Source organism: Vigna radiata, chromosome 6 (genome assembly GCF_000741045.1).
Source record: "Vigna radiata var. radiata cultivar VC1973A chromosome 6, Vradiata_ver6, whole genome shotgun sequence".
Lineage (NCBI taxonomy): Eukaryota > Viridiplantae > Streptophyta > Magnoliopsida > Fabales > Fabaceae > Vigna > Vigna radiata.
This window is the reverse complement of record NC_028356.1, coordinates 3654744-3677214: the sequence shown is the minus strand read 5'-3', so window position 1 is coordinate 3677214 and position 22471 is coordinate 3654744. Positions and strand designations below refer to the sequence as shown.

Genomic DNA, 22471 nt, shown 5'->3' with positions numbered 1-22471 from the left:
ATAATAGTAAAATTTTCTAGCATTTATTCATGGTTATTATTTTCATTAATTATTTAAACATACAAATTATTTAATAACATTTATTGATCATTTGTTTATTTTTAATATTTTATTTCTGTTATAGTAATCTATCTCTATTAATATATTATTGGCTAGTCAAGTAATGTATATCACTTAATTAAGTATAATGAGTTACATTACTTCAATTTTTACCAATCAAATAAAATATAATGTTGATATGTAAAATTAAATCTAGTTATTGTTTTAAAATGGTCAGTTTCAACCTTTATTAAATTATTAAATAGTAGTTAATTGGGTAATAATATAGTTGTTAAATGATTCATTGTCTTATTAGATAACTTTTAACGTTTTATTTATTAAGTAATCTATTTATTTAAAAGTATTTATCAAATAACAAATAAGTTAGTTTATAAATTATATAAATATAACCATATAACGTTCCAGATTTTTGTCACACATGATATCTTTTATAAACAATATTTAAAACACAAAAATGTATTTTTATTACACTTATCCAATGTAATTGTATTAAATACAAGGTTTTCACACTCTTAGTGAAGTATATATAATTATTAGAATTTATGCATGATTAAAAATTTTGTTATTATTCCCTTGTGTTTTCTTCAATTTGCACTAGATTTTGTAATTACTTCTTCATTTGTTTCTGTGTAACAAATGTTATACCATCATCACATAAACACAAACAAAAATGGTTGAATTAACATGTAAAAAATCATTCATAAAGCAAGCATAAGACTATTGCACGTAATTTATTTATGGTAACAATCATTTCATCATACGATAATCATACTAGACTCAATCATCCGAATGAAACATTGATGCGAAATCTCGAAGGTCGTGTACTTGTGCGAGCTTCCACTGCTCTTGTAGAGTCGTTGTCAATGCAATAAATCATGTTGTCCACAAGGTTAGCTTGTCCATACCTATGTTTAAAACTAACAAATAAACTAAGATCTCCTGCCACCCTCACCACATAACTCATCATTCTCTACTAGACTGAATGGATATTCAAGTATTAGGATAACTCCTAACGTCAGGACTCCCAACATCAATTGTACGCTAATCAATTACAAACACAAAATCTCTCCACGAGAGCTTTGGTCAAACTCATACCATGTCCATATTAATCAACCAATTCATCGTGCTAAACACATTTGGTCCAAATTAATGTTCTTAGATTAACTTAGAATAGTGATTCAGTCAATGATACAACTAAATAGTTGGAAAATTACGTGGAAAATTATTCTATAGCCTTGTAAATAAGGATCTGAGCGATCAAAGTAAATAACAATATGTTTAGGACCTACGGTAAAATTTTCAGTTCGATCTGACAGTTAATGAAACAGCAATCTTAATTTTACCTAGATGACCCAAAAAGGTAGTGTTAAGTTATCTAAGAAACATGAAACTAATTTATCTAAATATACACATCCAATTAAAAATTCGATTAGTCAAAGTGAATAAATATGTCTTAGGAACTACATATCCAAATTTTAAGTTAATCTAACAATTAACTAGGTAGGAATTCAGGTTTTACCGAGACAACTTAAAGACAAAATTTAAGTGATTTTCAACTTCATCCAAAATGAAAAAAGAAATATTCTAAGCACAAACTTCTAATTAGTTGTATGAATAGTCAAGATGAATTAATATGTCTTATGAACGATATATCTAGATTCCAAGTTAATCAAGCGATAAATAGGGTGGGCATTGAAGTTTTACCAAGGCAACTTAAGGATAAAAATAAAGTGATGATCAATTTACTAAAAAATGCAAAATTAATTCCTCTAATAAAATACATAAAATTAATAATTTGAACGGTCAAAATGAAATAATATGTCTTACGAATCATATATCAAAATTTTAGCTTAATCTAATGCTAAACAAAGTTTTCAATGATGTTTTACCGAAGTAATTCAGAAAATAGAAAACAAAGAAAGCATAGTAAAAAAACCAAAATCCACACAAGTTGACATATAACTATCCTTATTATAAAATTTTCTCGATAGTGTAGTTCTTAATAGCCTTCGAGAATCTTTCATATTCCTATTGCAATAAAACTAAAAAAGTATATTCAGTTTTAAAAATTAATTATTTTTTAAATTTAGAAAATAAATATTGAGATATTATAAATATTTGATATATAATAATTTTATTATATTTTGCTTTATATATCAGTGACATAAATAAATAAAATGAAATAACAAGTTTATTCATATAGTATATCTTTTATATTTCTAAATATGTTTAACAATAGTATAAAAGTCTTTATTCGTGTGGGATTTGATCAAGATCATAATTATAAAGTCATCCAAATAAATTTGAAAGGATGGTATGAAGGAAACAAGAAGTTTTGATATATGTAAATTTTAAACTTGATTTTGAAATGCAAAGGATGAAAGAGTTTCTGACAATTAAGAAATACTCAAAAAAAAATTGTTGGATATTGCAAACAAAATAAAATTGTTGGAGAAATTTTTTTATGAATTCTATACTTGAGAAAATTTTGATGATTGATAACGGTTGATTTTACGTGTTTGTGTGTGTATATTTTGTGAACAAATCAACTCCTTCATAGCTTTTACCTTGTTTTATCCTCACATTTAGTGTGTTTTCTAGCTTTCTTGTGTTTTATTTAGTATATGCTTGTTTTTACTTCTAATCTCTATGTTTGAGTGTGTGAAATAAAGGAATAGGAAGCAATTCTAGTGGAGGAAAACAAGCAAGAACTCAAGGGAACATGTTTTGGGACAATAAAAGATCAATCCGAAGCAAAAACTTGTTGACTCATTGGTAAGTGTACCAAATCGTTCAAGTAATAAAACTGGTAAGACCAGGTATCGTTTTCCCAAGAGACTTGTGCAACACATGACAATTCTTCCTTTTATAACTCAATTAGACATCAAAATGCACAAAAACAACACAAGAAACTCTTTTTGGTATTTTATCAAACAGTTGGTGTGCAAGGAATTTAACATAGTGTATTTACAATTTGTCAAGACTAGAATTCATCCATTTCATTCTCATGCATTCACAAACATCTCAATTCCATCCAATAAGTATTCAATTTCAATTCTAGGTTCAATCATATTTCTCAATACTTCAAGAACCACAATTCATGCCATGGGTGATCAAGCCACAATAAGCATTAAGCATAGAAATCAAATACTAACATGAATTGGAAAAGCATATATCATTAGCATCACAAAATACATAAGAATTCTATGTTTTACAACTAATCTCAACAAATAGGAAAAGCCCTCCATGGAGGAGAACTTANGGTTCTACAAATTGAAGAGATAGGGAAGAAATTGGAACAAAGAGAAGATGCAAAGCCTTTCCCAAGGTTCTTGGCAGCTGCTCTATGCTCCATTTGCGCCTCCCNTTCGCATCTCCATCTCCAATTTGTGACCCATCTTCTTCCTCAACCCAAAAAGGGCAAAATCACCATTGATGAAGCTTGAAGACCCAAGGAGGAGTGGGAGAGCTTCCCAACACCCCAAATAGCCTCCAAGGGCCTCTCCCAATCTCTCTAGGTGAAGAATGAAGTGTAGGAGGAGAAGTCCCTAAAAAATCGCGAGACCCATGTTTAAATAACCCATTTTTGACACATCAGCGAATTTTCGCGCCCAGCGTGACTTCCTGGCGCCCAGCGTGACTTCCTGGCGCCCAGCGCCATTTTCACTGCATTAGATGTGAGAAACAACAACTTCTCACGCCCAGCGCGGATTATTGGCGCCCAGCGCAGAAATTCACTGGAAACTCTGCAACTCTGGCACTCAGCGCTGGGAAAGTGGCGCTCAGCGCTACAACCACTGAACTCTGGCGCTCAGCGCTGGAAATGTACCGCTCAACGCCAGCGCAGCTTCAGCATTTCTACAATTCAAGTTCTTGTGCGCTTCCAAAGGCGTCCAAAATGGATATTTGCTTCGGATTGATCTTTTATTGTCCCAAAACATGTTCCCTTGAGTTCTTGCTTGTTTTCCTCCACTAGAATTGCTTCCTATTCCTTTATTTCACACACTCAAACATAAAGATTAGAGGTAAAAACAAACATATACTAAATAAAACACAAGAAAACTAAAAAACACACTAAATGTGAGGATAAAACAAGGTAAGAGCTATGAAAGAGTTGATTTGTTCACAAAATATACACACACAAACACGTAAAATCAACCGTTATCAATGATGATGTCATATGAAACATTTATTGTTTCTCTAGAAAACACAAAATTATTTATCCACACTTACTTTGATAAAGGTGATACATGTCTTGCAAGCCCAAGAATAACAAAGATTAATGAGATAAGATAATGTTGTTGAATGTACTTTATTTTATACTAAAGAAAGTGTTCATATAGTTAATAACAACACAGAGAACAAATACAACAACCACATAAATGAATTACAGTTAAAAACTTGTACATTGAAATCTTTGCCTTGGTAATTATGCATGTATTGTTTGTGTGATGTGTATTTTACTCAGGAAATAGTTTGGAACACTCTTTTAGTCTTATGTTTTTATTTTTCAATAAAGTATGTTTATAAATGATATGTTCAATAAAACAAAAATAAAATTTTATTCTAAATTATGTAATTTTGTGTTAATTATAGATTTTAATAAAAAAAAATATATACCAGCAGACCCATAATTTAATATTTATATTAGGTTTAATGTCACTATCATATCATAATAAATACAAATGGCAAATTGAATGAAGATCTCTTGCCATGGAAAAAAAAAAGAGAAGATCAAACCAGGAGATTTAAATTTGAAAATTTGAAATTTAAATAAACAAATAATAACGTATTAATAATATTTACTTAATATTTATTTTATTTAAATTAATTTTTAGAAAATCTTTCCTTTTCAACAATATCTTTTAATTATAAAAATTAATTAGTACTTAAATGTATAAAATAAAATTTGAGATATTTTAAATTATTTTTTAATATCTTGTTATAATATATATATATATATATATATATATATATATATATTCATACAATATATATCTTATATCTCTCACATTTTCAAAACTCGTAAAAATTCCCAAAATTAATTCATCTAGTTGATTTTCACAATCAATAACTTTAAACAAAATTGTTTTTCTTGTTTAGATGGAATATAAGCAGGAAATATGATTATTTTACATAAGAACGAGTTTTAATATTTATAGGATTTTTCCCTAAAATTATTTCAATTAATTATGATCATTCATGACCTTAGCTTAATTTTGTTAGATTATTAAGTGAAAACTCAGAATTTATATTCTTGGCCGAATTTTTAGTATTATTGTTATGCTATGTTTTTAAAATAAATTAATTATCATGTTTAAAAATATATTAAATTTATTTCAATATATTAAAATTAATGCATTTTAAAGACATAATAGAGAATCCAACAGTAAAAATTCATCAAAGAATGTGAACTTAACAACTCAAAAGCTCGAGCTTTATTTTAAAGTTAATTACGTCATGAAAAAGGTTGATATTCGGTGGTCATTTTACTTTGACATCTTTTTTTTTACTGCTCAAGAGATTACTTTGGCATCCTTAATAATATATGAGGGCTTGACTTATATATTTTTGGTTAAAACTATTTACACGTTCGTATTTTCGTAAAGTATTTCCAATTTGGTCTCCTTCTTTTAAACATTTCCAATTGAGTTTTTATAAGTGTTAATTTCAAACAAATTAGTCTCTGTCGTTAAAAATCGTTAACGGTGTTAAAATTGTGCAGAGGTGAGTAGATAACGTGGTTAAAATTCTCCTTTTGAGGTGTTAAAATTGTGCAGAGGTGTTAAAATTATGCAGAGGAGAATGGGAAAAATTTGAACACTTCTGCACAATTTTAACACCTTTGCACAATTTTAACATCTCAAAAGGAGAATTTTAACCATGTCATCTACCCACCTTTGCACACTTTTAACACCGTTTTTAACGACAGAAACTAATTTGTTTGAAATTACCATTTATAAGGACTCAATTGGGAATGTTTAAAAGAAGGAGACCAAATTGAGAATACCTTAAAAAAATAAGGACGCCTAAATAGTTTTAACCTATATTTTTTATGTAGTTTCTTCATAGGGTTGGGTTAATGATTATTGCTCGAAGATTAATTTTTTTTTTTTCCTTCTATTTAATTTAATCTTAACATAGAATTCGACTTCTAAATCTTATCTTAGAATATGTTAAACTTATTTAGAAATCATTATAAAAAGAAGAAAATAAATTAGAATTTAATTATTTGAAAATCGAATTCTAACTTTAGAAAAAAAATGTATTAGTTCGATAAATATAATTTACAGTGCGCTGTTCTCGTAATTATAAATATATAATATACTATGTCAGAAAAAAAATCACTGATAATAATATTCGGAACATCATTATATATTCTTCTTTTCTACATGTTTTAAAAGTAATACCATAAAAACAAGAAAATACTTGAATGAAATCACAAACTGCTAAAAGGTTTACTCTAGTTACTGACATAATGAACTTCGGTCATCAATATTTCCTAAAACAATTTCTCCAAGATTTCCTTTTAAATCACTCTAAGAAGTATTACAAACTCATGCAGTTTAACATAAAGTTTACCATTTTTCTAATTAATGCATGCCCATTGTAAAACTTTCCATAAATACTTGAGAATACTATGACAAGAAATATGGCTAGTATATAAAAATATACACTAACATGATTGAATCTAATTAATTCCAGTGTGCAATGATAAAATAGTCGCGTAATTAATAGAGCAAAAAGTTGTGGAAAAAGAGTATATCAGAGGCACACCAGATACCTGACACAAGCAGGTGAATGAATGTATGGCAGAACAACTATGCACATTAATTTGCAGAGTATTTGGTTACATAGAATTCATAAACAAAACAGAAGTTCACCGTAAACAGAAAATGTAAAAATGCATAAAGAAAGGTAAATCAATTACAAAAGAAATAAAACCTGGTTGAAGAAAGGATAATGTAAGAATTTTACACGTTTAGGCATGGTGTTGCAAGGTGATGTTTTTACACTCGGACATTAACTCTTTATATAGTTGATTAATGTAAGATTTTTAATACATATTCTGATATGTTAGTGTATAAAAACTAAACATTATTATGATTCAATAACAATTGAAAAAATAGATTAAAGAAACAACAAATTTTATTTAAATAAATTCTAACTCATAACTTCAATATTATATTAAAAATTTAACTTTAAATGTAATTTAATTTTATAAAATAAACTTGTAAAATCTACAATTATTTATGATTTTATTTTCAATACTATAAAAAGTGAGGTGAGATAAAATCTACACTTATTTATGATTTTATTTTCATTAGATATAAAATAACTAAAAGTTTTTATATCTTTCTCTATGGTTACGTATGCATGTCTTTTTTTCGGGGCGGAAGATAGAATTTCATGAGGTTGAGCTTATTTTGGTAATTTATGGCTAGGAATTTGAGTTTTGAAGATGACAAAGGAGTTTGTGTAGTGTATTGTTTCATATTTGTCTTTATTTAGAACACTGAGAAAAATTAAAAATAGGAAAAACTAGTTTCATTAATTTATAGTTTTCAAATGAGATTATAGTTGTTATTATATTTTTAGTGGAGATCCTTGCATGCTTATATTTTTATATAAAAATGCATTATTGAAATAATTTGAGTTTCGAGCTTTATTGTTATTGTTATTAATTACATGCACTTAAAGTTTATGACGTTTTGGACATGTAGAAACACATTTAATTTGAGTTGGTACGGTACCATTTAAAAAGTTACTTTGGTGATTTCATGTTAATTCCAATGACAATGAAACTTAAGCTTATTTGATAGTTGTTTTATTGTTGGGATCTTGCTGAGTAGAATTGAAATTTGAATGGTGATCATTCGTGCAAGTTGTATTTATCTATGAAATTCCCGCTAGAAAAAAATTTATCAGTTTTTTTTTTAAAATTGTATATAATTAACAATGTATTTCTGCCTATGAATTTTCCCTTACCAATAAAGGAATGTTTTCTCTTCAATATTTTGACGTACACAAAGCTGTGTTGTGTAACTTTAGATTGAGCATTTAAAAATTGTACGAATAAGATTATAAGTGTTGTATTCTACAAGTCTATAAAATACTTACTTGTAGATATGATGTACTCGAGTATTAATAACTTATACCAAATTGGAAATACACTAAAGATATAAAACTAGTGAAATTGTTAGTCTTAATTAATATTTGGTTGCTGACTTGTTCACTTGTATAGGTAGTATTTAAATTATCTGTGTATATGATATATAAGTAGATAAGATTGCATAAAAAATAGTTTTAGGATTTATTAGTAGTTGTAAATTGTAACATCCTATTAATGAAATAAACAATCGACAAGACAAAAAGTAAGAGTTTTATATAGTTATATAAAATATGATTATAAATTAAACTTTATATACAAACTAGCTTAAAACAAAACTATAAACATAGAACTATTTATAGAAGATTAAACATTTGTCGTCTCTTCATCCAATGTCTGTTTCATATATATATATATATATATATATATATCACCATTCTTTACTCACACACACTAGATGATCATAACCAAGACACAATACACAAGAACATACAACAACAACAACATTAACAAAAAGCTAGTGTAAACAAAATTAACCTAAAATAATTAATACATCAACACAAATCACAATTTCAAGCCAAATAATCACACATGTTATACATTTAATCAACCTAGACTCATCCGGATACAGTATGAATGTCGAACTATGATAATTTATGCACTTTGTAGTGGTAATAATGCTGACTCACCTCAAGCTACAATACAAGGTTAGTCCTTTAACAACTGTCTTTGGCCAAGGTAAAGCAGCTAGATGAGGACCTCTTGTTAATCTCACCACATGTCTCACCCATCTCTACTTGAGAATCGATGACCATTAAAACGTTAGGATAAACCCCAATACTTAGCTTCGTACATTCATACACACAACATTGGGCAACCAACAATAAGAAATTCCTCTTTGAAATTCTTTTCCACAAACTTCCATTCACATAAATATCTTCATATAAACACAAGAAACATTCACATAAAACTAATTAAAATCCATCAAAATACTAGAAACAGCCTACCAAGTTATCACAGACGTCAAAAACACATTTACAAAGATGGCGCTCAACGCCCGAACTTTTGTTTTCTAGTGCTTAATGCCCTAACTTTTGTTTTCTAGTGCTCATCGCCTCGAGGTTGGCGTTCAGTGCCAAGGCCATTGGAAACTAGCACCTAAGCACCTTGACAAAGGTGCTCAATGCCATATCAGAAACTTTTCTACTTCTGTAATGTGACCTTAGCTACTTCCCATACATATTTAACTAATCCTTCTAACCTCCCAAGCACCATAAAACATTTAAAAACTAGTTTATAACTTAAAATAGCTTCCCCTAACCAATTTGATTAGAAAGAACTTAACCACTAACCCCAAACAGTTCATCACAACACAAACCAACTCAATTAAGATTTCACTCTTCAAAACCTCTTAAATGAACCAAAAACAATGCAAAACACCATCAATCATTAACCATTGCTTTCTACACCAGATTTCCCCAATCTCAAGATCTGAACCAGTTTAAAATGACCTTAGAACAACATTGGAAACTCAGTTTTACTCATACAACTCATACTTCATATTTTCACCTATCAACACTTCATTTTATGCCTAGAAAATGAGTTATAGATTAGCCCAACCACTTATCCTCGATACTATAATAGATTTGACATCATTTTCCCATCTCAACAACAACATTCAAAAGCAGATTCAGTTCCAAATTAAACCAGCAATGCATACCAACATCATTAAATCAAGAATCAACGTTCCAAAACATGTCAAAACTAATAACAACCATTTTAACATAAATTCAACAACATGCATCAATTTCATGAACTACCAGACATCTTTTCATACTCAAACATTGAATTATCAAAAATATAATACTGGTTTCTCTTACCTCACAAGGAACTATTACAACCTTGAGAATATCTAACAATTTTTTTAAACACATGGAACTCTAAGAATGCCTACAAAACATAGAATTATAACCAAGCGGCTATTTGGAACCTTTGATCAACTAAAATTAGAAGAAGAGATCAAAAGATAGATGAGAGAAAAAATCGCCATGCATGATCTCAACCTAAATACAGATAAAACAAGGAGCCAAAACTTACTTGCTCTAAAACAAAATCTGATCGGGATAAAATGGAGATAACTCTATTATGATCTCATAGGAACTTCCTCATCGTCAAACAGATCATTGAGAAGTCAGATATCTTAAAGAGAAGCGAGAGAAAACTAGAAAAAAAAGTTGTAGAGAGACGATTTATGTTTTAAGTAATGAGACGAGTTTAATAAATCTTATTTATATTATTGAATTGTTTTAACTTTAAAACACCTTGTCTCATTATTTTAAAATACCTATCAATTCTATTATTTTATTTTATAAGTTTTTACACAAATACTATTATTTTTAAAACATACAATTTATCTAATTAGATACTTTGGTGATTTAGTTTTAAATTTTATTTCGTTCAAAACATTTTTATTAATATATTGTTGGCCTTAAGTAAAGTTTTTTTATGTTATATAAAGATTTTATAATTTTAAACTTTTGGAAAATTCAAGTGACTTTCTAGAATCTTGGATAAAATCTGTTGTTCAGTAAGATTGATAAATATTCAACCCTATAGTATAGAAAATATTAATGATTATAATAATTTTTATTTATCTATAAAATATTTTATATCAATTTTCTAGTCCTAGCACTTAAGAATAATTACTTGCTTTCCTAAGATAAAGACTTGTCTATAATACAAACTAAATATTGACATTATTTTTAGAAAGTTTACGTCACTAAAGATAAAAGTAATTTATAATATATAAATGAAATGCAAATTTTATTTTAGAAATCGATTTTGTAGGATTGAGTTAAGCTTAAAACTACCTTTTAATAATTATTTCGTATAATACTACAATATTGATATGTTCATATGACTAAATTAAAAAAATTTAGTAAAACTTTTATGAATATAACTTAGTTAATTATAATATTAAAATATCATCATGTTTAGTTTAATTAGTGATTGAATTAAATCAAATTGAATAAAAAATGGTTATGTAGATATCTTTAATTAATCTAAATGACCTTGACAAGAATTTTTTTTGGATATTCGATATGGAAAATATTGACGAAAAACGATAATAAGAGTGATAAATTATAAAATTAATTGCTGAATATTATCTTAATAAAATCAAATTTAAATTCTTATAAGCTAAGTTATCAAAATTACATCAAACCCAAGCATGTTTACTAAAATTCACTGAATCATGTTTATATGGACTAAATTGTTGAGTAAAATTGATATATAATATCAATATGAAACTGGGAGCAGGAGAACTTCTCATAGTCTTAGGGGCTTTGACCCCACTTTTTTAATATATATAAATTTATATAATATGTTTTTTAGGTTTAGTATATTATGTAAATATGATGTCTTAAAAAAGTTTTGTATATTTATTTTCACTCTTCCAAAATATATACTGAAGATTCGACAAAACTGTAACATAAAAAAATAGTCGAATAATAATGAAAGAACTTTTTTGAAAATCTAATAAATATATTGATTGTTATTTTAGACTATAAATATCACAAAATAAATCTATTTAAGTTAAAAGTATTTCATGATTATTCAACTTTTTTTACACACTCCTTGTAAATAAACAATTGATTACAACTACAACTAAACCTTAATTAACAATCAATTTTATACAAATATAATCTCACTTGGGTTATTTTTTCATTCATTGTGACTTATCGTTTAGGACATCAGTAACAAAGTTCACATATATATGCATGATAAATTTTGCCAATGATCATATATGAACAATCATAGCACTTAGTAATTTTTTTAATAAAGTCTCTTATGACATTAATAGTATTTTGATTTGATGCTAGCTTCATCGATGATGTTATTAAAAGCATTTCCATAAACTATACTTTCTTTTTCATATAGAATAGATTTTCCATTGAACACATCTTATAATTTTAACAACCAAGTTACTTTCACAAATCTTAATATCTTAATACCAATATAGAAAATAATCTTATCCAAATTAAAAACGTGACCTTCTTCCAATCTAATACCTAAATATTTTCAATTAATTATTCACTATTATTGTTATAAGATCTTAACAAAATTAAATTTAAAATACCATTATCATATAACAATAAAACGGGTAAGAAAAAACTACCATCATTTATCACAAACTACCATTATCACATTACATTCAAACACAGTTTTGTGGTGCTAGTCCCTTTTAACTTCTCTTGTATTATTCTCATGTCCTATACTTTTTTCAACCGACAACAACTCTCAATGAAAGAACGAAATTCAAAAAACAAAAGAAAATGTTTAATAATTTTTTTTGTCTCTATATTTAAATACACAATTTAATATATTTTTATTTATTTCTTATTGAATGTGGTTGTTATGTTTATTTTTTTAAATTAATTTGATTCATTATGTTTTCTTTCATTTTATTTTTTTATTTGATAATAAACACTTAAAAAAGAGATAGATAATTATATTAACTTATACTATCTCATAATTTTTTAAAGTATTTTAATGTGGATTTAACAAAAAATAATACATTAAGTTTTTTAAAAAATATAAAAAACAATATAAAATTGAATTCTTCCTTTAAAATATCAGAAAAAAATATTATTAAGGAAAAAAAAAATTATATTACTCTAGGCCGGCGTGGATTCAGTGTCTTTGATGTACCTTGCAGTTGAGGCAACCGTGGGATTGTATACATGCTTCAGATCTTGCCACATGTCCTTCAAATATAACAACGGTCAATGCACTTCTCTCCTCCCTGAACACCCACAACATAATCACCAGGACAGTGGTACATTTGCATTTGATGTAAAACACAACAACTAAATTATAACATTTCTCAACTGAAAATGTAGAATTTTTCCGCAGAAAATCATGAGACTGACTTGGAGATGATAAAATGAAAGTAATTGTAGGTAAAAAGTATCTAAGGACACATGGCAAAATCTGAAGCATTTATGTAAAATCCAATGGTTCACAGTGTCTCAATTGCATGGCGCAGTTTCTGGGTTATAGTCACTGAATTACTCCCTACTCTCTCTCCTGTTATTTGCAGTCATGCCTTTTTCTTTCACTTCCCCCTGTGTTCATTCTTCCCTCTTAATCTTTTGATTATTTCACCACTTTCCCAAACAGCAAAACCCTAGATTCTCTATTTCGCTTAATTCTCTGAGTTCTACACCCAAAAGGCAGAAGATACTCAAAATTTCCCAAAGTTTCATTTTTTTTTTCTTTCAATCACATCTGCGTCTCAGTTCTCTGATCATCTTATATCTTGAACTGTTTCTGCCGTTTTCCATTTTCATAAACCCAAATTCTTTCACGTGGGTCTGTAGAAAATTGGCATCTTTAGTCACGAATGGGTATGGCCTAGTTCTATTCACCATTTTCCTTTTCCACATTTTCCCCTAAATCGGTTGAATTTTCATTATTGTTGGATTATCTTGAGGTGAGACGTTTTTTTTTTCTTTGTTGCCAATCAGTTTGCAGTTACAGCAACAATGTCAGATGACATGCTCATTCATTTCTCGTCCAACTCTTCAAACCAATCCGATCATTCTCTGCCTACAAAGATTGCAAAGTTGGAAGCTCGAATGGTTGGTAAGGGTTCCTCAACCTCTTCTCAGCAACCAGGTTGGTCCTCTGTGTCTGTTCCTTCGGCTGGGAAATTTGTTCGAGCTGTTGAAAATTCGGCTGAAGCATCCACTTCAAGTGATTCTGATGATGATGTAAGTTTAATCCTTATTCAGTGCGTTGCTTTGGTACTCTGACTGCACTTGGGAGAACTATTACTTTTAGGTTTTGGCTTTGTTCTTTTGTTGCTCGGGATTTTCAATGTTAATTTTTGTAGCTTCTTTTTGTTTATTTTGGTGGTTTATTGCTTGAGTATTTATCTATGGTTTAGGATATAATGTATGTAGGCGGTATGTTTTGTGTTCGTTGCCGCCATATCTATGTTGATGATTTAATAATCTGGAAAACTGGTAGATGTAAGGAAACATTTTTCTATGATAACTTCAATGATTAGATTTTTGGTATCTTTGTATTTCTGTTCCAGAATGGTGGGGCATTCTTGATACAAGCCAACACATCGAAGCGACAAAAACTTCAAGAAGATGGCAACACTAGTGTTTTTGAAAGTGTTGAGGTTGGTTTTTATGATCTTTGATTTTATACAATAACTGCATCTGTTGTTGAAAATACAGCTATTTAAATTGCATCCTTTATAAATATATTGTTCTCATCACCTTCGGTATCTAGTATTTTGATGACTTTAACAGCCACGTGTAAATGTGTACATTTTGTCTTAGAAACTGGTCATCTAGTGATTTCTAATCCATCAGAAAATAATTTACATATTAGGTTGTTACTGATGGAAGGCAAAGTAGTTTGGATGCCGTGGAGACAAAAATGCACATTGAAACGAATAGAAAGAAACATGGTCGTGGAAGAGGGAGTTCTGGTTCGGGTAGAGGCCGGGGTTCCAGAGTTAATGATCAGACCAAAACACTAATTTCTTCTCCAACTGCTTTGGCTTCAAATGGTCAGATCGACAATGTATACCATAAAGTATGCTCATTGCCATGAACTATTTGTTTCTGTAATTGTAATTTTTAAATTGTCCCTATTGGTTTTTTCTAAACTGGTCTTATTAATTATGATCCTATCTGTTGTCTATACATGATTGGAAGCATAGTTGCACACCCGTCTCTTCTTTAATTGATATTAATGTAGTTCTGAGGTTTAAACTTATTGGCTTGAAGGATTACAGCAGGGAGGATTTATTGTATCATCTATAGTCTGTAGCTGAAAGTAAATTTGATTGCATTGGTTTTGGGTGCCCTTTTTTGTTGCTTGTTTTTTTCAATGGTTACCAAGTATTAGTGTAATGTCCTATAAATCACTCTCTGTTTTCTGTAATCTGCAATGCTTATTTGATATTGTTTTCTGGTTGCGTCTTCTTACCTGTTATGCAAATTGGAATCTTTTCTGATTCCTACGAATGGAAGATTCATAAGTTTAGGAATGTCATATTGCTAAAGCAATTAATTTACATGTTAATAAGTTATTTTTCACTCCATGATTGTACCCTATAGAGCTTATATTTATTTGCAGGGTGGCAAACCCAGTGATCAGTTTCATAGTGATAATTGTGTTTCATTAGAGGTATGACTTTTCCTAATTCCACTTGTAAAATGTGTGGCTTTATATGTAAACAAATAGAAGTTTGGTATGACTTCTTTCATTTCTACCTCCTTCCACCATATCCATGACATTGATGATACTTTAACTCTTCATTGTTGTTTTATTAAGGTAGCATAAGCTTGTAATTTTCAAACTTTTTCTCATTTTATTTCATCTATATCTTAAATTAGGACGAGGTTGCATCTTTGCAAGCTAAAGTTGTTGCTTTGGAGGAGGAATTGCGGAAATCAAAGCAAGAAGCAGTTGATTATCAGAATCTTACTCAGCAACTAGAAAAGGTATGTGAATGCCATAGGCTTATCACAATCTGTTGTCCAAATCTTTAATTGTATCGAGTCTTGTGTGTGTGTGTGTGTGTTTTTTTTTGTTTTGGGGGGGGGGGGGGGGTTGACATACACAACCCCTGCAAATTAAGAAGGTTCTTTTCAGGATATAAACACAATGCCTCCAGTAAGCTTACTGGTGTGCCGAGGTTTCCCTCCCAAATTTAAGCATATCAATACCGTATATGGCATTTAATTTGTTATAGAAATAAATCATGTCCTACATAAATCTCAGTTTGAAAGATAAAGTCCAGACTCGAGTTTAAAAAATTGATTCATGATGCATTTCCACTAGGAGGTAAAGCTGGGAAATTGCTATTATGGCATCTTTCTGTTTTAGGATCCAAGAAAGGTCTTCCTGTTATGTTTAATAAAACGCTGGATTCTACTTTATTTGTTGTTCTTTGAAAAAAAGTTGTTTTGACTTGAAATTAGTGTGTATTATGCAGATTTGAACTTCTTTGTTGCAATCTCACAGCCAAACCAAAACACACTTAAATCTTCTGTGCAATTGCATTTTATAATAGTACCATAATAGCTCAGACACAGTTTTTTTCATATGCACGTTTTTTAAGAAGGTACACAGTTTAAAATTTTCTTATCTTTTTCTATTTTTGCCACACAGATCTAAACCGGGGCTGTTGTGGTCTGAAAAATACTAGATGCTAGTGAAAAGGACCAAATCGTGTGATTCTATTTGCAATATGCATGATTTTGATACCATTGACTAATACTCCCAATTTTAGGGACAAAATAACAAGGAATATATACTGAATTGCAAAAATATATTTTAATCTTAGGAGAATTGAGAATTTTGAAGTTGATGTGCTGATTTTCTGTTCTTATAGTGTTATTGCTTGATTTTGGCACATGCAGGAAATGAAGGAGATGACTGATCATGAACAACAAATGAAGCCTAAGGTGTGATATTTTCAGCTTTGATTGCAATGAAAGCTTTCTTCTTGAGTCTATCAAAAACACTTCGTCACTAATTATGTACTTTTATTTGAATAATGAGCACTGGCTGTCCTTACAGTACATGAAACTGAGTGCTGACACTAAATCTTGTCTGTTTGAATTCTTTATGCAAAAGTGAGCTAGAAATCTTAGACTGCTCATTGTTGATACAAAATAAATGGGGCGATGCCAAGATCTGGCTTCTCTAAAAGCTATTTACTTCAGCGAGTATACAAAGCATTAATTAATATGAATCATTGATGAGAAAACCAAGAGTTGATATTAAGTGCACGTGTAGTAAATCATGCATGTGTTGGAATATTAAACAATTATTTTCTCAATGAGTAAGATTACTTTCTTAACGTTTACTCACTTTCGTGGAGTTAATCCCCATCACCTCCTCCCCCGTCCCCTTCCCAACAAAATAGTTAATTAACATTCTTTGTATCATGCATCAATTAGGCAGCATATTCACATTTGATCTTTCTATTTTGCAGAGGATGAAAGTAATATCTGACTTACTGATATCCGTTTCAAAAGCCGAAAGACAAGAAGCAAGACTGAAAGTACGACAAGACTCATTGAGACTTGGAAATGTTGGTGTAATCAGGTAGGCATGGAGCATTTTAAGAAATTACATAATTATCCATCCCGAATAACAGTGTGGAGCTGCTGACACCAAAACTGCTACAGTGGGGTAGTTGCTATTGTGAAATTTTAAAAATACAAGTTAATAATTTTAAACATATACATATATTTAGCCAAAACTAGAGGCATTCATATTCTGGCAACAGAAATGAAACTGGGAAATTTTATTTCATATTATCTCTTTTTTTACTAAGTTTCTTATTAGTTAAATAATGAATTGTAGGGCTGGAACTGTTATATCTGAGACCTGGGAAGATGGTCAAGCTTTAAAGGATCTGAATGCCCAGCTTGTATGTCCCATTTCCTTTCTCTTTCTTCATGACTTTTCTTTTTAATTTTTGTACTGGAGATTATTACTGATTGTGATTAGTTTATCAGATTCAACTAGGATTTGTTGTGAGATTTGCTGATTTAGGAATCATTATAACACATTGTTTAGGATTCCGGTTCTTTCCTACTTGTCTGTGATCAATATCTCTCAATTTGATTGTTTCTGATTGAACGTTTCATATCCAATTAATTTGTCATTATCTGAAGACCCACTGATGTTCAATTGTGCAGTGAAATTACATAGTTTTCGAAAACCCTAGATTATGAATACTACAAAACCTGAACTCTTTTGCTTCACTTTAGTGAATAAAATTATAGGATAGTGTTTTAGAAATGTTAAGTGTTTTCCTTCTCAGTATCTTTTGGCTATAACACTGGGTGTATAATGTTAATTTCACCTCAACTTCTATTTGTTATTTTTCTTTTGCAATTTAAATCTTGCCTATGTTGATAGTTACATTAGTGATACCAAGAATTCTCTCCTTATTCTTTGTTTTTTTCCCAGAAACAACTAGTAGAAACCAAGGAGGCAATAGAACGACAGCGCAAATTGTTTAAGAAAAAGCAATCTGGTAAGTTCTCTTTCATTTTCTCTTTCGGCACCTATCCTTGTAATATTGGGACAGAGGTTGATGGGACCAAATTTGGGACAGTTGTTATGACTTCTTCATCCCATTCTTAGTTTATACCAGCCATTGGTATGAACATTCCATTCATGTTGTTAAATCTCTACGTTAGGTACTTTGTATATATTGAATTTCAATAACTTCATTATACAAATCATGATAAACCATATGCTCCTTAAGGATGTAGATAGGAACTTGGGTATTATCGGTGCTTAAGTCCCTCATTGAGTAGTATGGGATGTCCGGTGATGTATTTAAGTGTTTTGTTTCCCCCCTTGATAACTAGCCTTTGAGGGTGGGTTCTCCAAGTGATTGGTGTAAAGCTGGTTGCCTGCGTCTTAGGGGCAGTGCTATGGTAGGAACTTGAATATTATAGAGTTCCTAAGTCTCAAAGTAGAATGGAATACTCCGTGGAATATTTAAGTAATTGGTTCTTGCCCCTAACGAAAGGTTTTGAGGGTGGATTCCCTGAGTGCTGGTGTTTGAAACCCAAAGAATAGTTATAGTAGAAAGAACAATTCACACAGAAAGGAATAAACCCCAGTATTATTGAATGACAAACGAAAGGAAAATACAAAAATCAGATTCTGTTCACAGAGCCTAGCTCCAACAGAGAGCTATTGTTCCCTGCCCATAAACTTCCAATACCCAATGATACCCACTCTCGTGCCAGCTCATCATTCTCTCACCCTCCTATTCATCCTCTCATACACTCTCCAAATAATGGGCTTGGGCCTACTATCCAATTGCCTGCTTGGGCTGCTATCAGCTGGGGTACCTATCTGATATTCAAATGGACAGTTTGATATAAAAAGTATCTGTCACACAGTTATAAATCTCTCGACTATATGTTGTACTATATTACTCTGTTCCCTGTGTTAATAGTGTGTTTTGTTGTTGTCCTTCTCTGTTGAAGATAAGGGTGATGGGACAGATGCAGAGGCTGGATTGCCAGAAGATATTCTAATTCACGATGAAATTTACAAGTGTCGATTAGCTAGCCTTAAAAGAGTAAGTTGCTATTTCTGCTGGTTCAACTGTTTTCTTCTTTATGTTTCTAATAGCACGAAAATGTTCAGGAAGAGGAGATTGTTCTACGAGAGAGGGATCGGTATGAAATAGAGAAGGGGAGGTTAATTCGTGAGATGAAACGCATACGGGATGAAGATGGTTCACGGTTTAACAACTTTCAGATTCTAAATCATCGTTATGCCCTTCTTAACCTTCTTGGGAAGGGAGGATTCAGTGAGGTGTACAAGGTCAGATCAGAAATAATAATCATTTGATCATATTGATATTGTTTTATCTGGAAAAATGCTAGCAAGACACTCTCTAAATACACTTTTATAAACTATTTATCATTGTCAAAATGATTAGATATCGCATTCTGTATCGACATTTAACATTTCCACTAATGATTTTGTACTTTTCAATAAATTTTAACTCACAAAGTGTGTTGTTATTCTACTCATTTGGGAAATATTATACATGGTTTTCAAAAACTAAAACCAGTGCCTGGATAGTTACATGGCCTATTTTGGCAGTTGTAAATAAATACCTTTTTGCAGTGATTTGAAGTAAGAAATTTCCAGCAGGCTTTCGATTTGGTGGACCATAGATATGTTGCTTGCAAACTTCATGGTTTAAATGCTCAATGGAGTGAAGAGAAGAAGCAGAGCTACATACGACATGCAATTCGGGAGTATAATATTCACAAGACTCTTGTACATCGTCACATTGTTCGTTTATGGGACATCTTTGAGATTGATCAGAACACGTTCTGCACCGTTCTAGAGTATTGTAGTGGTATATACTGTTAATTATTTTATGAAGTTTATTATTTTTATTAATTTTACAGGCTCCAAATATTTCTTTGGAGCTTGAACCCGAATAAATTCGCTGTCTTTGTTTGATTTACTGTTTTTAATCTACCCCTTTGCCCTTGACTTTCCTTAATTCTTCCAGGGAAGGATCTTGATGCTGTTCTTAAAGCAACGCCTATATTATCTGAGAGGGAGGCTAAGGTCATCATAGTTCAGATTTTTCAAGGTCTTATTTACATGAATAAAAGAACACAGAAAATTATCCATTATGATTTGAAGCCTGGAAATGTTCTGTTTGATGAACTTGGTGTTGCCAAAGTGACTGATTTTGGTCTTAGTAAGATAGTGGAGGATGATGTTGGATCCCAAGGTATGGAACTTACATCTCAGGGAGCTGGAACATATTGGTAAGTGGTGGCAATCTTCGTTGGAATTCAAAATGTGAAGTTTTTCAAATTTGTGTTTTAGGCTTCACTCTCCTCAATCTGGCTTAAACTTTGGTACTCCTTTTTATGTTTACTTTAGATTCCAGTATTTACTTTGGTAAAACCTCTTTATCCGCTCTTTTTCTTTTTTCAATTTGTAGGTATTTGCCTCCTGAATGCTTTGAGCTCAGCAAGACACCTCTTATATCATCAAAGGTCAATGACTTTCTAAGTTGTGAATACACAGATAATTCTTATTTCATATGCAAACAACCAACTCTTTGATCATCACGTTAAATTTTTTTATCATTTGGCTCATATATTTTCCGACATGTTGTGGAAGACAGGTTGATGTCTGGTCTGCTGGTATTTTGTATTATCAAATGCTCTTCGGCCGACGACCTTTCGGGCATCACCAAACCCAAGAGAGAATACTTCGTGAGGACACAATTATTAAGGCTCGGAAGGTTGACTTTCCTTCTAAACCTACCATTTCTAACGAGGCAAAGGTGAGTTGCACCCTTTTACTCTGATAATTTCTGTCTATAGTTGATTGCTCTTTTTGCCTTGCGTAATTTTTTTAATTAAGGGTATTTTTCAAATTGAATGCCATGCACTGATTGAGGAATCAGCACTTAGGTGCATTAAAAATTGCAGTAGAATTGTATCATCATACTTCTTAATAAAACTTTTCTCTTTTAACTTCTTAGCTTGCGCATTTTCCTTCATTTTGTTCTATTATTCAGTAATGGACAAAACTATGCTTCTTCTAAGGTTGTATGTGTGTTATGTTCATTTTCACATAACAAAAGATTCAGGCATGATCCCACATGTAAGTGTAGGAACTAGGAAGGTTGTGGTTTCCTTTGAAGACCTCAATGCATACACTTTCTTATATCCGGTTTGCTGTAGAAAGATTATAGTATCATGTACCTACTATCTACAATACTGTCGAACCTGACAATAGTCTGTGCTGTATGTACATCTTTTCTGTCAGGATTTTATCCGAAGATGTCTAACATATAACCAGGCTGAGAGACCAGATGTGTTAACCATTGCTCAAGACCCATATCTCACTTTCTCAAAGAAGTAAATGGCATTCGTTAGAAAATTCGAAGGATCTCATCTTCTAATGTCAGTCACTGGTTCTGTTAAATTTTGTATAGGTTGTAAAGATTTTGTAACCTTATCAAATGAGGCAGAGAAGGGGTTTTCCCCTGTCTGAAAGAAAGTTGTATTGTTTTCACACATCATCTTTTGGTTTAAGATATGGGGGCAAATGGTATGTGTATTTGTTTTTGACCTTCAAACGGGTCAGGAAGTATACAAGAAAATGATAAAGCTTTTTGTTATTTTTTGACATTTTTGCTTCCAAAAATAGGATAATAATGCATTTTTTAGTGGCTTCTTTAATCCTTTTGATTTTCTTACTAAAATAAAACAAAGGGATGTGGGGACATAAGGATTCGTAAAGATTCTGATATCTCTTTCAGGATTTGATTGGATGGGATGACAAAAATCATTAAAAAAATTAAAAAAAAGGATGGGGTGTTAGCATAACTTACTAAGAAAAATTAAACAAAAGAAACGATTTTAAAAATCAAATTTAGGTCTCTTAGGTCCATTACAGGGAAGATGCTATTCATATTTTATAACTTTCGTTTTAAGTAGTGTTATTAAAACTGGCCATTTAGTCTTACTTAGTCGGGTTCGTTAAGGATTAGTAATTTAGTGAATCAATTTAATTTAATTTAACTCAGTTTATTTATTAATGAATTAGAAAAATTTAAATTTGTTTTTATTAACAGTTTATTTAATTACAATTTTTTTTAATAAAAAAAGTTATAAACTTTTTGTAATTCAAATTTAAAATAAATTTCATTCTCAAAACAATTCAAAATAATAAGGTCCATAAGAA

At 30.4% G+C, this 22471-nt stretch overlaps 1 protein-coding gene across 2 annotated transcripts; it reads left to right on the top strand.

The window, feature by feature from the left end:
- The first annotated feature begins 13206 nt into the window (after positions 1–13206).
- On the top strand, positions 13207–21913 carry LOC106765158 (serine/threonine-protein kinase TOUSLED). Of its 2 annotated transcripts, XM_014649679.2 has the most exons (17): positions 13207–13578; positions 13699–13944; positions 14274–14363; positions 14579–14785; positions 15332–15382; positions 15592–15699; positions 16621–16665; positions 17199–17311; positions 17573–17639; positions 18185–18251; positions 19222–19316; positions 19385–19564; positions 19901–20111; positions 20271–20535; positions 20715–20769; positions 20901–21062; positions 21551–21913. In XM_014649679.2, exons 2-17 carry the CDS (start codon positions 13717–13719, stop codon positions 21644–21646), a joined length of 2040 nt encoding a protein of 679 aa, XP_014505165.1. In that variant the 5' UTR covers positions 13207–13578; positions 13699–13716; the 3' UTR covers positions 21647–21913. The 2 variants fall into 2 exon arrangements, with proteins under 2 accessions (XP_014505165.1, XP_014505166.1); XM_014649680.2 differs by lacking the exon at positions 15332–15382 and having other exon boundaries at positions 13208–13578.
- Positions 21914–22471: the final 558 nt, after the last annotated feature.